The 13,052-nt window shown below is 40.4% G+C and overlaps 1 protein-coding gene across 1 annotated transcript in view; it reads right to left on the reverse strand.

Annotated features, from left to right (window-relative positions):
* The window catches only part of LOC126987678 (uroporphyrinogen decarboxylase-like), a gene marked incomplete at its 5' end in the record, with an annotated part of 56,630 nt that extends 45,444 nt beyond the window's left edge, over positions 1 to 11,186 (reverse strand). The window contains 1 exon segment of the mRNA XM_050844803.1: positions 11,078 to 11,186. Within this exon segment, the coding sequence (XP_050700760.1) occupies positions 11,078 to 11,186 (109 nt within the window).
* Between the last annotated feature and the right edge of the window lie 1,866 nt (positions 11,187 to 13,052).

Consider the following 13,052-nt stretch of genomic DNA (forward strand, 5'->3'; position numbering starts at 1 on the left):
AGGATGCAGTACACACGTCCTCGTGTTGAAGGGGTTAACAAATACCATAAACTGCACTCCGCCAAGTGCTAGGTGTTCACATTAAATAGGCGCTTGTTAATCTGTCCTACACAGCTTATATAATTAATCAATTTTCCTCATGAGAAGACTCAAAACACATGAACTATTAAAAACATGGATTGTGTGTGACCTAAAAAATTGGGGTTGAGGTTTACTTTCATTTGTAGTGAAACCCTTGCATCAAAGCCTGTCTGAATATAAGCTTAGACTTTGGTGCTAAATGTAATTATTCACAATAATGCTGTGAAATATTACTATTGGCCATGCTACGGTGGACAGATTCTGTGATGAAGGCTGCTTCCTTGATCTACTTCAGAGCATTCAGAGTTCATACTCAATGAGGTTTACTGGCAGAAGGCACACTGTAGTATTGGCAAACACAAGTGTCAAGGTCATATATCTTGTCAAACAGCCTCACCCTGGTGTAATGACACATGTTTATTGGGGCTGCATAAGGTCAGCGAGCCTCCTGCCAGCCTTTCAGCCAGTTGCATACACGTCTTATCCCGTCTAAAGTGTCCTGCCACTCTATAAACACTAAACAATATTTCACAGCCAGGAAAATACTCGTTATCTTATCTGCATATGGATGAAGAATTATATATAATGGTGGTGGCAGCCAACCTCTCCACCCTGATGTCTGGCTGAGGAGGAGTTTGTTGTTGTCAAGGTGCCGTATCATCTTGTACAACACTGAGCAGGTACCGTCGCGCTACAAAGTGTTGACACAGTTTTCATAATCTTTTGGACACGGAGCGTAGGCTGGCGACATCCGGCACCTACCCTCAGGGAAATTTTAAAGTCTAGCTTTGCACACACCTAATAAATATCAGTGATTCCCTTAAATGCAATGAAAACTTAACACAGTGTACTCTATGTGAATGTGGCGAAGAGACACGTATTGGAATGATAGGCTATGTAGCCACATTCATTTACAGAATCGCCGGGGCGGAGTAGAGGTCACTTTACTATTCACACCTATAAGTTATAAAGAATATTATTTTGATCAGATGTATATAACTGACTTGACAGTGATGAATGGAAGAAAGTGGTGGGCTAGTAGTGCAGCGCTGACCAAGCATCGTCTCAACCCATACAATAGGCTATATCGCGTCGTCTGTCGTGTGTCTCGTGCAACTATGAATTATATGTCCGGCCACTTGTTGATACTTCTCTTTGGATTTTACCATTAATCAAAATATAGACAACTGATTTTGTGATTTTTTTTAGAATCTCGCTGATTTCACACACACAAGATTTATATAGTCATGCATGAATGTCATTCCTGATGAAGTCACCATGAAATGAGAGTTTATTATGTTGTATTTATTTGGCATTGCATCAAATAAAGTGCAGCTAATTATTTTTTCCTATTATTTTATAATATAGAGTTTATCACTTCATTGAAAGAAAGAGCAATATATTTGTGCAGTTATATATATATATATATATATATATATATATATATATATATATACGTATACATATATACATATATACATATATATATATATACACACACACACACTTAGTCTTAACATAGAACTCATTTGACTCTTTTAATGTCTTGAACAAAAACCGTATCAAAATGTTTCTATTGAATTTATTTCCTTTCTCAATATCATATTTTGTGTATCTATCACAAAATCACTCCTAAACATCCCTCCCCTTCGGATAATATTATGTATCATTTGAACGAAAGTCATTGCAAACTGTCTCAACACTTCGTAGCGCGACTGTACCATTCTCAGATAGCAACTAGTATTCTTCCCAATAGGATATTAAAGTACGAAACTTAATTTTATAAGATGCTGTATTTTTACAATTTTTCTACATTTTGATAATGATTGAAATCATGATTTTAATGAAGACACGGGGGTACCTTTGTTCTCGACACACGACGTTGTTCCAGTATATTGGTGCATCTCTCAATACCGCTGTGCCTTTCAGGGAAGAGAGTTGTCCTCCATGTTCTATCTAGCAATACCAGTCCTTAAGTCTCAAGGGCTTAACCTCCTCATGCAAAGCCTTAAGAGCCATCACAAGAACCAGCGACTCCGCAAGGAACACTGCATCATCAGCAAAAACAAAGTCAGTGACCCTGGTATTTTCCAGTAGATGGCCCGCAATGACTCTGGTCCACAACTCTGCCTAATACACAGTCCATACAATTGTTGAAAAGCATTGGGGCAAGGACACAGCCCTGCCTCACTCCTGTGTTCACAAGAAAGGAGCTGGATAAGTCCCTCCACACTTCACAGCACTCTCAATCCCAGAACATAGGCCAAAAAGAAAGCCAATAGTTCTTGCAGGAGACTCTCAGAGTTGCAGGAGATCTCAGAGTGCCTTGCAATGAACTGAATCAAATGCCTTCTTGAGATCGACATAGGCTGCAAACATCCCTTGTTGAAACTCATGTTGGCACTCCACAAGTATGCAAAGCGCCAAGATACAGTCAGTTGTCAACTTATTGGGAGTGAACCCAGACTGCTCAGGTCTCAGCAGCTTGAGCAGCTGGCTGCAAATCCGCACCAGCAATAGGTGGGCAAGTGCCTTGCCTGGCACGCTGAGCAGTGTAATACCATGGTAGTTGTTACAGTCTTGACAGTAACCCTTTACCTTTCCAGATAGAGATGACCAACCTCTTCTAGTCAGTAGGAATGGTGCCAGACTGCCACATGGCAGTCAAGACTGCATGTAACCCACGAATCATGGCACTATAGAACTAAATCCACATCTCAAACAAGTATTACTCGAATGGCTGATACGAGAATAGCAGAGCTGGGCACTTCCGATCATCAGTCTGATCGTCCGATCTTCCGCTCTGATCGGAACAGCAATTGGCAATCGGAATACAAAGGTTGGATCATCTTTGTAAAAGGTAATTGGACTGTGGAGATCGGAACTTCACAAACTAACTTCCGATCACTGATCACAGAAAAGAAAGTGGTCAACGTTGTCATGGCAACAAGTGACTGTGGACTTCTTATAATTATTTTTATACACGTTGCTAAATAGTTACTTCAATAAGCGTCTTTATTTATAAAATTAAGCGATAATTATTGATCGTTGATTTATTTAATCCTGGTAAGGTATCGTGAACAACATGCGCAGGCGCAAAGTCGCTTTATTTGCTTGGCGGGACTTGTTACACGACGCCATGACAGTGTGGTGTGGGCTGCAGTAGTGGGTTTCCGTCACTCCAGTAACCAAATGGCCTGCCCCAGTTGTCAGTTATGCATTTTCTGCTGCAGTGTTACTACCCTCTAATGGCGGCAGCGGCAGTTCATTTTCGGGAAAGCAACAAGACCTAAGCTAAAAGAGGGGGCTTCGCCCCACCTCGACCCCCCAACCTTCTTAACCGGGGGGAGGGCTTTGCCTTCCCTTGACCCCCCCACCCCCCCGTCGGTGCTCCCCCCGCAACAAGAGGAAGAGGAGGAAGGAGGTCTCGCGAGACAATGCAACATGCCGCCCAGACCACGGCACCAAACTAACACCCCATACCCCTCCCATCCAAGAACTTATCTAACCTCTTCTTGAATGTATCTATCGTGTTGGCGCTCACCACATGACTTCTACGTCTGTTCCAATCATTCACCACTGTAGGTAAACCAATTATTGCCGATGTCTTTGTTGAGCCTGAACTTATCCAACTTAAACCCATTGCTACGTGTCCTACCTGGTGTGGTGTCATCTGCCATCCACGTATCCTAAGACATCCCATCCAATCTGCGCATGCGTGGGATTTGTTTACAAAGAGTGGATGAATTGCGACACAGTACCGTGTCTTTGTTGACTGCCTATTGCGATATGTCCCACCCGAGTTTTTTTATTTTTATCTTTTTAAATGTAAATGTTGACGTATGTTCTGAATTTGAAAATTGCTTCAAATATGAAAGCTTCTTCCTGTACCCTTTATATGTCAGTAAATGAGGTAAATGAGGTATGTTGGTAAATTAGATAAATGAGATAGCCTACACCCCTTGTATGTCAGTAAATGTGATTAATGAGATAACCTGCACCCCTTCTTTGTTGGTATATGTGATAAATGAGATAACCTACACCCCTTGCATCTCAGTAAATGTGATAAATGAGATAACCTGAACCCCTTGCATCTCAGTAAATGTGATAAATGAGATAACCTGAACCCCTTCTATGTCGGTATATGTGATAAATGAGATAACCTACACCCCTTGCATCTCAGTAAATGTGATAAATGAGATAACCTACACCCCTTGCATCTCAGTAAATGTGATAAATGAGATAACCTGAACCCCTTCTATGTCGGTATATGTGATAAATGAGATAACCTACACCCCTTGCATCTCAGTAAATGTGATAAATGAGATAACCTACACCCCTTGCATCTCAGTAAATGTGATAAATGAGATAACCTGAACCCCTTGCATCTCAGTAAATGTGATAAATAAGATAACCTGCACCCCTTCTATGTCGGTATATGTGATAAATGAGATAACCTACACCCCTTGCATCTCAGTAAATGTGATAAATGAGATAACCTGAACCCCTTGCATGTCGGTAATTGTGATAAATGAGGTACCCTACACCCCTTGCATCTCGGTAATTGTGATAAATGAGGTACCCTACACCCCTTGCATCTCGGTAATTGTGATAAATGAGGTACCCTACACCCCTTGCATCTCGGTAATTGTGATAAATGAGGTACCCTACACCTCGCATGTCGGTATATGTGATAAATGAGTTAACCTACACCCCTTGCATCTCGGTAATTGTGATAAATGAGGTACCCTACACCCCTTGCATCTCGGTAATTGTGATAAATGAGGTACCCTACACCCCTTGCATCTCGGTAATTGTGATAAATGAGGTACCCTACACCCCTTGCATGTCGGTAATTGTGATAAATGAGGTACCCTACACCCCTTGCATGTCGGTAATTGTGATAAATGAGGTACCCTACACCCCTTGCATCTCGGTAATTGTGATAAATGAGGTACCCTACACCCCTTGTATGTCGGTAAATGTGATAAATGAGGTACCCTACACCCCTTGTATGTCGGTAAATGTGATAAATGAGGTAACTTTTTTTTTAGTACATTTCAGCCTATAGCGCCGGTAGGCTTTCTTCAGGGGCCTGGTGGTCGGCCTAAGCCCGTCATGGCGCAGGCAATTTTTATAGTGGCGCTGGTTATGCTTGGCTCATGCTGCCCCCTGGAACTCATTTTTTATTTGCTTGTATGGTTTTTTTTAGAATTCGGGATGATAGGTGGCCTTCTGGACAGCCTCTGGGTAGTCCTAAGCCACTCAGCAGTGACTAAAAAATCCCAGGTGGTAGCGTGGAGATTCGAATCGACATTGTCCATGGCGTGATGAATGCTGGCCCCGCACGCTAATCACTCAGCCACCGCCTACCCTTGTATGTCAGTAAATGTGAAAAATGAGATAACCTAAACCCCTTGTATGTCGGTAAATGTGATAAATGAGATAACCTACACCCCTTGTATGTCGGTAAATGTGATAAATGAGATAACCTACACCCCTTATATGTCGGTAAATGTGATAAATGAGATAACCTACACCCCTTGTATGTCAGTAAATGTGATAAATGAGATAACCTACACCCCTTGCAAGTGATAAATGAGATAACCTACACCCCTTGCAAGTGATAAATGAGATAACCTACACTCTTCTGATTGATGGTCATGTTTCTCAGATTCTCTCCATTTAATGGTAGGTTATCTGAATTATGGGGTCCATGTCATTCTTAAAATTGGCCATCTTCCCATAAAAGCTGCCATGCTGTCTTGCCGCCATCTTGCCTGGACAAACTATGATATCAACACTGTGTTTGTAAACATCGGGTTCCGCGCATGCGCAGATCAGGATGGGATGTCTTAGGATACGTGGATGGCAGATGACACAACACCGGCTCACTTAAAATCAAAATCTTTTTGCTTATGTTCTTCTTGTAACTAATTTATTTATGGACCAAGATATTTTATTCAAAAAGCTATTTAATCAGAGAGGATAGGAGATTAATGATCACACTCTTTTTTTTATAGAATAGTAAAAAATATGTCCCAGATATCGATGATAAAATATTAAAAAGTTGAAAAATGTTTGTCAAAAACCTAAATCAACATCAAACAAAAGTTAAAATAGCGAACATAATTCTTTTTTCATACTTTCATAAAATGAATATAAAGAGTAGACTTAAATAATTGCCTAAAATAAGAAGTTAAGATAACATATTTTCTTTACCATGTCCTGTATACTAAAATAAAGAGGAAAAATAATGATATTTATAAGCAAATAATGAAGTTATTACTTATTTGAAATTATTACCTAAAGAACGCCTAAAATAGGTGTTTCTTGTAATTATTATTTATAAAAAAATAAAAAAAAGTATTTGTTTTAAAGTTTTAATGATCGGATGATCGGAATGGTGATTGGAACAGCAGTACTTAAAAAAATGATCGGATGATCGGAATCGGATCAGTTGCCCAAACTGATCGGATGATCGGGGATCGGAACAGCAAAAAAGTGATCGGTGCACACCACTGGAGAATAGTATCAAGATTTGGATGGGTACCAGGTTTGTTGGGCAGTTGTACATGGCAGAGCCCCAAAGTGAACAGCTCTCTCTAGCTGGTTTCCAGATGGCAGCTACTGATCCACCAATAGACAAAACTCCACACACTCTTGCAGAGGTGAGAGAGGCTGTAAAGAAGCTAAAGGGTAGAAAGGCAGCTGGAATCTGTAATATCAATGCAGAGATGTTGAGAGCTGAGGATGAAGCCTTAATCCATGGGTTCCAAGCAGTGCTGTCTGCCATGTGGAAGTCCAGTGCCATTCCTCCTGACTGGAAAAGGGGTTGGTTGTTCTTAACTAGAAAGGGAAGGGGATTGACAGGACTGCAGCACTTATCATGGTGTTACACTGCTCAGAATGCCAGTCAAAGTCTGCGTTCATCTGCTGCTTGTGCAAATTCAGCCTCATCTGGTAAAGTTTCAGAGACCTGAGCAATCTGGGTTTTTTTTTAGTAAAAGGTAAAAAAGAATTGACTTTCTATCTTATTTTGTATTTGCAGTAACTCTATCAGTTATTTCCAACAGTTTTACAAACAATGTTTATACCCTGTGAGTAATCATCATCTCACTGGCATAGGTATCAGTTTGCTGACAGTCAGCTGCCTTTTGCATATCATACTGCCTTGACTGTTCCTCCTAACCATACAATATTTCCATTTTAACAAGATCCTGAAGCCCCAAAGGTATATCAAACATGATGTTTTTGTATTGTTTACTAACATTTATGTTTTATGTATGTACAGTCGCGATATGAAGTGATGTCGCCATGTATGTTTATTTTCGATCACGCAAGTATCGTTATATATTTTCAAGAGTACCATTATTTTCCTGTGTCTTCATCATAACTTAACTAAATATATTTTACAAGCTAGAAAAGAAAGAGAAAAGAAATATTCAATGATGTCTTACGAAGAGTTGTCGAAATATTTTGACACAAAGTGTTTTTGTTCACCAAGGTACAAGTCAAAATATTGACATATTATTCAAACAGAAAGTAAAATTATCTTTTCATGATCATTGTTGACAACAATAAATCTAACATATGCACAATATATAGGACATGCATAATTAGTCGATATCATAAACCATAATGGCATAATTTATTTAATTTATACTCTCGTATGATGATGACGTCATCGCCCGCGCACCATTTTACTATGCCTATTATTCAGCCCTGACTCACTCTTTGCCTTTCGTGGTCAACATAACGATAACAACAGCTTTCCGTGGACTTCTAATGAATGATAGTGATCAAGGGAAGATGCCCACAGCCTATAACTACCGTGGGATAGTCGGAGATGGAAAAATAAGAAGAAATAGCTTCAGAATAGTCGTGTTTTGTAACTCCAAGCTCACTCTTTGCCGCCGATCGCAAAGATCATTGCCTTTCTTGGTCAATAAAATGATGACAAAAGCTTCATGTAGACTTCTAATGCTTGGAGGTGATCAGTGGAACATGTCCACAGCTTATAAGTGCCATAGAATAATCGAGAAAGATGGGGAAATAAGAATATATGGCTTTGAAATGGAGGTGGTGGTCGTGGTGCGGACGGGTAATTGCAGCGTTGCCAAACATTAGGCTATGGTCAAGTGTTCTTAGAGGCGTCCGGAATTTTGATAGTTCAGATATGGCAACCCTACCTATGAAGGCATTCTTCATTCATCATCGTTACTGAGCAATGTTACTATATATTTCAGTGCCCATGATTATAAGAAGCGCCATCATAGTGAATAAAAGGTGTTAATGTGAAACCTTATTATTTGATCATTGATCAATAAAACACAAAGTAATTGCGTTTTATTGATCAACAATCAAATAATAAGGTTTCACATTAACCCTCTCGCGCACGATGACTCGTTTTGAGTCAATAAGGGAAAAAGGTCCTGGCACACGATGACGCGTTTTGCGTCATAAACCTTAAAAATATTCATTAAAAATAAAGTTTCTGGTGAAATTGTGTCTAATTTGGTATAGTTATCCAGTGGGATAAGTTTCTTCATGGTAACATACGGCAACCTCTATGGGGCGCAGGAGAGGAGCGCGGAGCCATTTTGTTCATCAGTTTGCCCCAGAGGGGGTCCCACAAGGAGGTACGCGCTCCCTCACTCCCATCTAAGCGAGGCCTGCATGGGCTTTAATCCGTCCCGCACCATCGAAAATCGAGTGTTTTATGATATATATGTGTGTAGCGTTGTGTTCTACGTAAAAACAATATATTTTTTGTGTGTGATTTCAGAGTGGGGAAGATACGGTACTTAGTTACGGCCAGCGAAGGTTGCGTATATTGCGCGGGGAACTTCATTGCAGACATTACCACACGATACCTACAAGGGTTGGTGTAGTTTTGAAGGTTGAATCTTCTTCCATATAAAATTAGCTATATAATGCTATAAAATTTATTTACAAATGATAAAAAAAAATAGTGTAATAGTAAAAGGAAATGAAAGGGAGGCCAACTCTGTTGATTATTTAGATATATATTCAGTTTTCTTGGTGTAACTTGGGAACTAATAGGCGTATGAGGATTTTGAAGACACCAAAAGAATCCTCACTAAATTCCGCTTCGAAAAATATGTTCGGCAAGAAAAGTTGGCCCACAAACTTTCGAGCTAGCGAGGGGGGAAGACATGGTACTTAGGATGTATTGTTTACAATACTCTATACAGAAACCTAAAACAAGTTTCTATTGTTTATTTTCCTCTATTTTTATTTGTGTATGTTCTAGTACAAGTCTTTATGAAGCCATTGATACCAAATTTGTTGGGGTACGATATATTTGTGAGGGTAAAATACGGCCAGGAATGTAGAGTATCGCAGCGGCAAAAAAAGGCCGGTCGGGCCGAGAAATCCATTGTGAGTGGAACAGAAACTTATTGGAAACTTACAGTGCGCGAGAGGGTTAAACACCTTTTATTCACTATGATGGCGCTTCTTATAATCATGGGCACTGAAATATATAGTAACATTGCTCAGTAACGATGATGAATGAAGAATGCCTTCATAGGTAGGGTTGCCATATCTGAACTATCAAAATTCCGGACGCTTCTACGAACACTTGACCATAGCCTAATGCACACGACGTGAGCTAAACCATTTCAAGGTTGTCTTCAGGATTGAAGACAACACATGACATTCGCAGTCGCATTTTTTAAAACAAATGAATGTATAAATGTAATTCAGGTACTATTATGTTATTTTACCGTGTTTTACATCACAACGTATTATAGATTATCATTAAAAGGGAACATTATAACAAACAATAAATACACATCACTTCCATTACCTTCAAATGCTCCCGTACAAAACATTTTGAGAGCGGCGACATCACTTCTTATCGCGACTGTACAATGAATTGTATATATGAAGCAAGTTTGGTACTTGTAATACAGAAAATTGACTTGAAAATTATAGCTCAATGATGTCACTGATCATACCAGACCATAGTAGCTATTTTCCCAATGTGTTTCAATTGCACCTTCTTCATGATTCCACCCTCACGATAATTTCACTGTCCCTCTAAATTGCTAAACGTGTGATTTTATCATAATTTTTTTCTGATTTCAATGCCACCAGGATTTCTTTCAAATTACTAAGCACAATCTGCAATGTTGAAATTTTCCAGCATGAAACAACATTTTTGTTAATGCCGTCACTGATTACAATTTGAATATGGGGAAAGGGGATGTACAGGTAGGTGTGAGGCAGGGAATTTTGACATGCTTGCCTTTTGAAAGTTTTAATCTTGAAAGTGGAAATTAAAACCTAATCCAGGATTAGTCTGCATGTAGTTTAACCCGGTAGCAGCAGGGATCACGTTTCTTAATGGTCCCTCCCAACGAGAAAAAAGAAAAAAAATCACCCCTCACACAAACCATTTCATAATATATATCAAAGCATTTGTTATCAGATTATGTACCATCTATTTTTGGGGGGTTATATCATGGCACAAATTTGGCCCGTCGCTGCTACACGGTAAAGCCACAAATTTGGCCCGTCACTGCTACCGGGTTAAACTACATGAGATAAACCTGAACAAGTTATAACTCACTAGTATTGAACATCTAACTAATCTTAAACTTAATCTTTGACACTAATTTCTGATTAAGAAAATTTATAAAAAAGGCAAAAAGATGGTGGCTGAGTGATCAGCATGCGGGTGTACCACCGAGGAGGACCCAGGTTTGCGTCGCGACCACCACTACAAGTTGACAATTTTCAGTAATTGCCAAGTGAACTAAGACTACCAACATGCTGTCCTGAAGACCACCTATCAACCTGGACTCTCTCTCTAAAAGAGGATCAAAAGATGAGCTCTGGGGGACAGCATGAGCCAAGCAAAATGGCACCTATAAACACTTCCCTGCACCATAACAGGCTGGGGCCAACCACTAGGCCACATCAAAAAAGCCTACCAGCACCAAACACAAAAGCCACTTTGACTTGCCTGGGAGGTAGCGACCAGCCTGCCTCATGGCCCATACAGGCGCCTGGTCCACTTCCTCACCCCGTGCTGCACGCAGGAGCCTGTCATTCACCATGACAGGAAATTTGCTCTGGAATACAAAAAGTGTTAAGCAGAAAATGTTGATAAAGTGGACCCTTGCTATTTACATGAGTAATGCACTGATCCCCTCCGAGAATGAGGCATATCTGTAAATCAGGGTTGTTGATTTATATTTAAACAAATTAAAAATATTTTTTTTTTATATTTAAATCAGTTTTTAATATTTTCAACTAATGAATATAATTATAAGAATATACACACACTCAAAAAAACTATCGTTACAGTGGGGTCCAACGAATTTCACACTGAGCAACCCGGTAATCTCAGCAGGGTTGGTAAGAGTGCGATCACCCACACCACCTCAGCTCTGCTGGGGGGAGCCGGACTGGACCCCCGTAAGGGAGGGATAGAGAGGAAGGGAGACACTGAGATACCAGATATCACCATAATATTAATGGAGTGATATGCGTGCCACTTGTTGAAGCTTTATATTCACTAATTATTAAACAATAATGCTCATATGATATACGTAACAGTGGTGGGCAGCAGTATCCTCCCATGTCAAAGATAAAAACAACCATCAACGCATGTCAGATATAGCTCAGTTCATAATGTGCCATCCTGGAACTAATGCTTCCACTGAACGTGTCTTTTCTTTCATGAACAAGTTGTGGGCATCTGAAAAAAACACAACTTCAAATTGCAACGGTAAAAACATTGCTGGTAAGAAAGATAAAGTTTAAACAGAGTTGCATGGACTTCTACAGGTTGTTTCAATCTACTCCTGGGCTACCCTTCTCTCTTGTGCTGCCTCATTGCCAAATAAAAAAGTAGGAACTTTGCGCGCTTTTTAAGTTGACGAATAAGGAATTTGGCGCGGGCGTTTTGAATTGCCAAAATTAGCCATCTCTGGAGAAGAGTAATTTATTAAATAGCTTGCATGCAGGAGTTAATTTGTCTAACATGTTGGTATAATGACTCGCCGAGAATTATTAGAGAATTAATCCTATTGGGTGCATTCCATGATTGTTTCGAGACAAGCGAATACCGTGACTCGAGTAGTGCATGCTATACTAGTGAAACCAATGCCAACGTTATCTTACCATTTGGGTGATAAGTCAAGTTTATAATCCACTATAAATCTATCATAAGGGTTAGCTAAGTTCTCTGATGACGTTTGGGTAAACACTCTTGTCCTCCCATCTTTGAAGCCATGATCGTGCCCACAATCGCTTCTTCCTTCCATTTAACTGCAGCAATAAGTCCATAACTTGGTAATGGCAGCACAAGCTGCAACAGCCCTTACTATGGCAGACGACGGCATGTCCGTACATGGCGACTGTTTTGTTTACGTTCTGGATACGGGCAACCGACCTTGGCCGTTTGTGATGAACACTCAGAAAAGTTGGAGTTGTCAATTGCTCCTGCCGCCAAGCGGCTGGAGGAAAAAGGCTCAGTTTGGCACCAGCAGCTTCAGACTCCCTCAATTGAGTGACTGTGTTGACCTTGCTGAGGTGGGATTCACAGAGGTACGCGCTAATGGCCTGAGGTAAAAACTACGAACTGTTGATTTAACTTTCAAAATTCAACTTCACATTCACAAAGCTTTTGTTTTTTCGTTACCTTAGCAGACGGCGCCATGTCGATACAGGACGACTGCTTTATTTACGTTGTGGATACGGGCAACCGACCTTGGCCGTGTGTGACACACCCAGAAAAGTTGGAGTTGTGAGTTGCCCCTACTGCCAACGCAGTTAGAGGAAAAGGGCCCAGTGTGACACCAGCTTATAGACAACCTACAGTTCACTACAGGTTGGGCGTACTGGCAACTGCGGTTGCCCGTAGCCCCAACAGTTGGAGGAAAATGGCCAGTGTGACATCACCTTAAGGGGGGCGACCGGGTGTATTTTTTTAC

The sequence above is a fragment of the Eriocheir sinensis genome, chromosome 66 (genome assembly GCF_024679095.1).
Source record: "Eriocheir sinensis breed Jianghai 21 chromosome 66, ASM2467909v1, whole genome shotgun sequence".
In the NCBI taxonomy this organism is placed as follows: Eukaryota; Metazoa; Arthropoda; class Malacostraca; order Decapoda; family Varunidae; genus Eriocheir; species Eriocheir sinensis.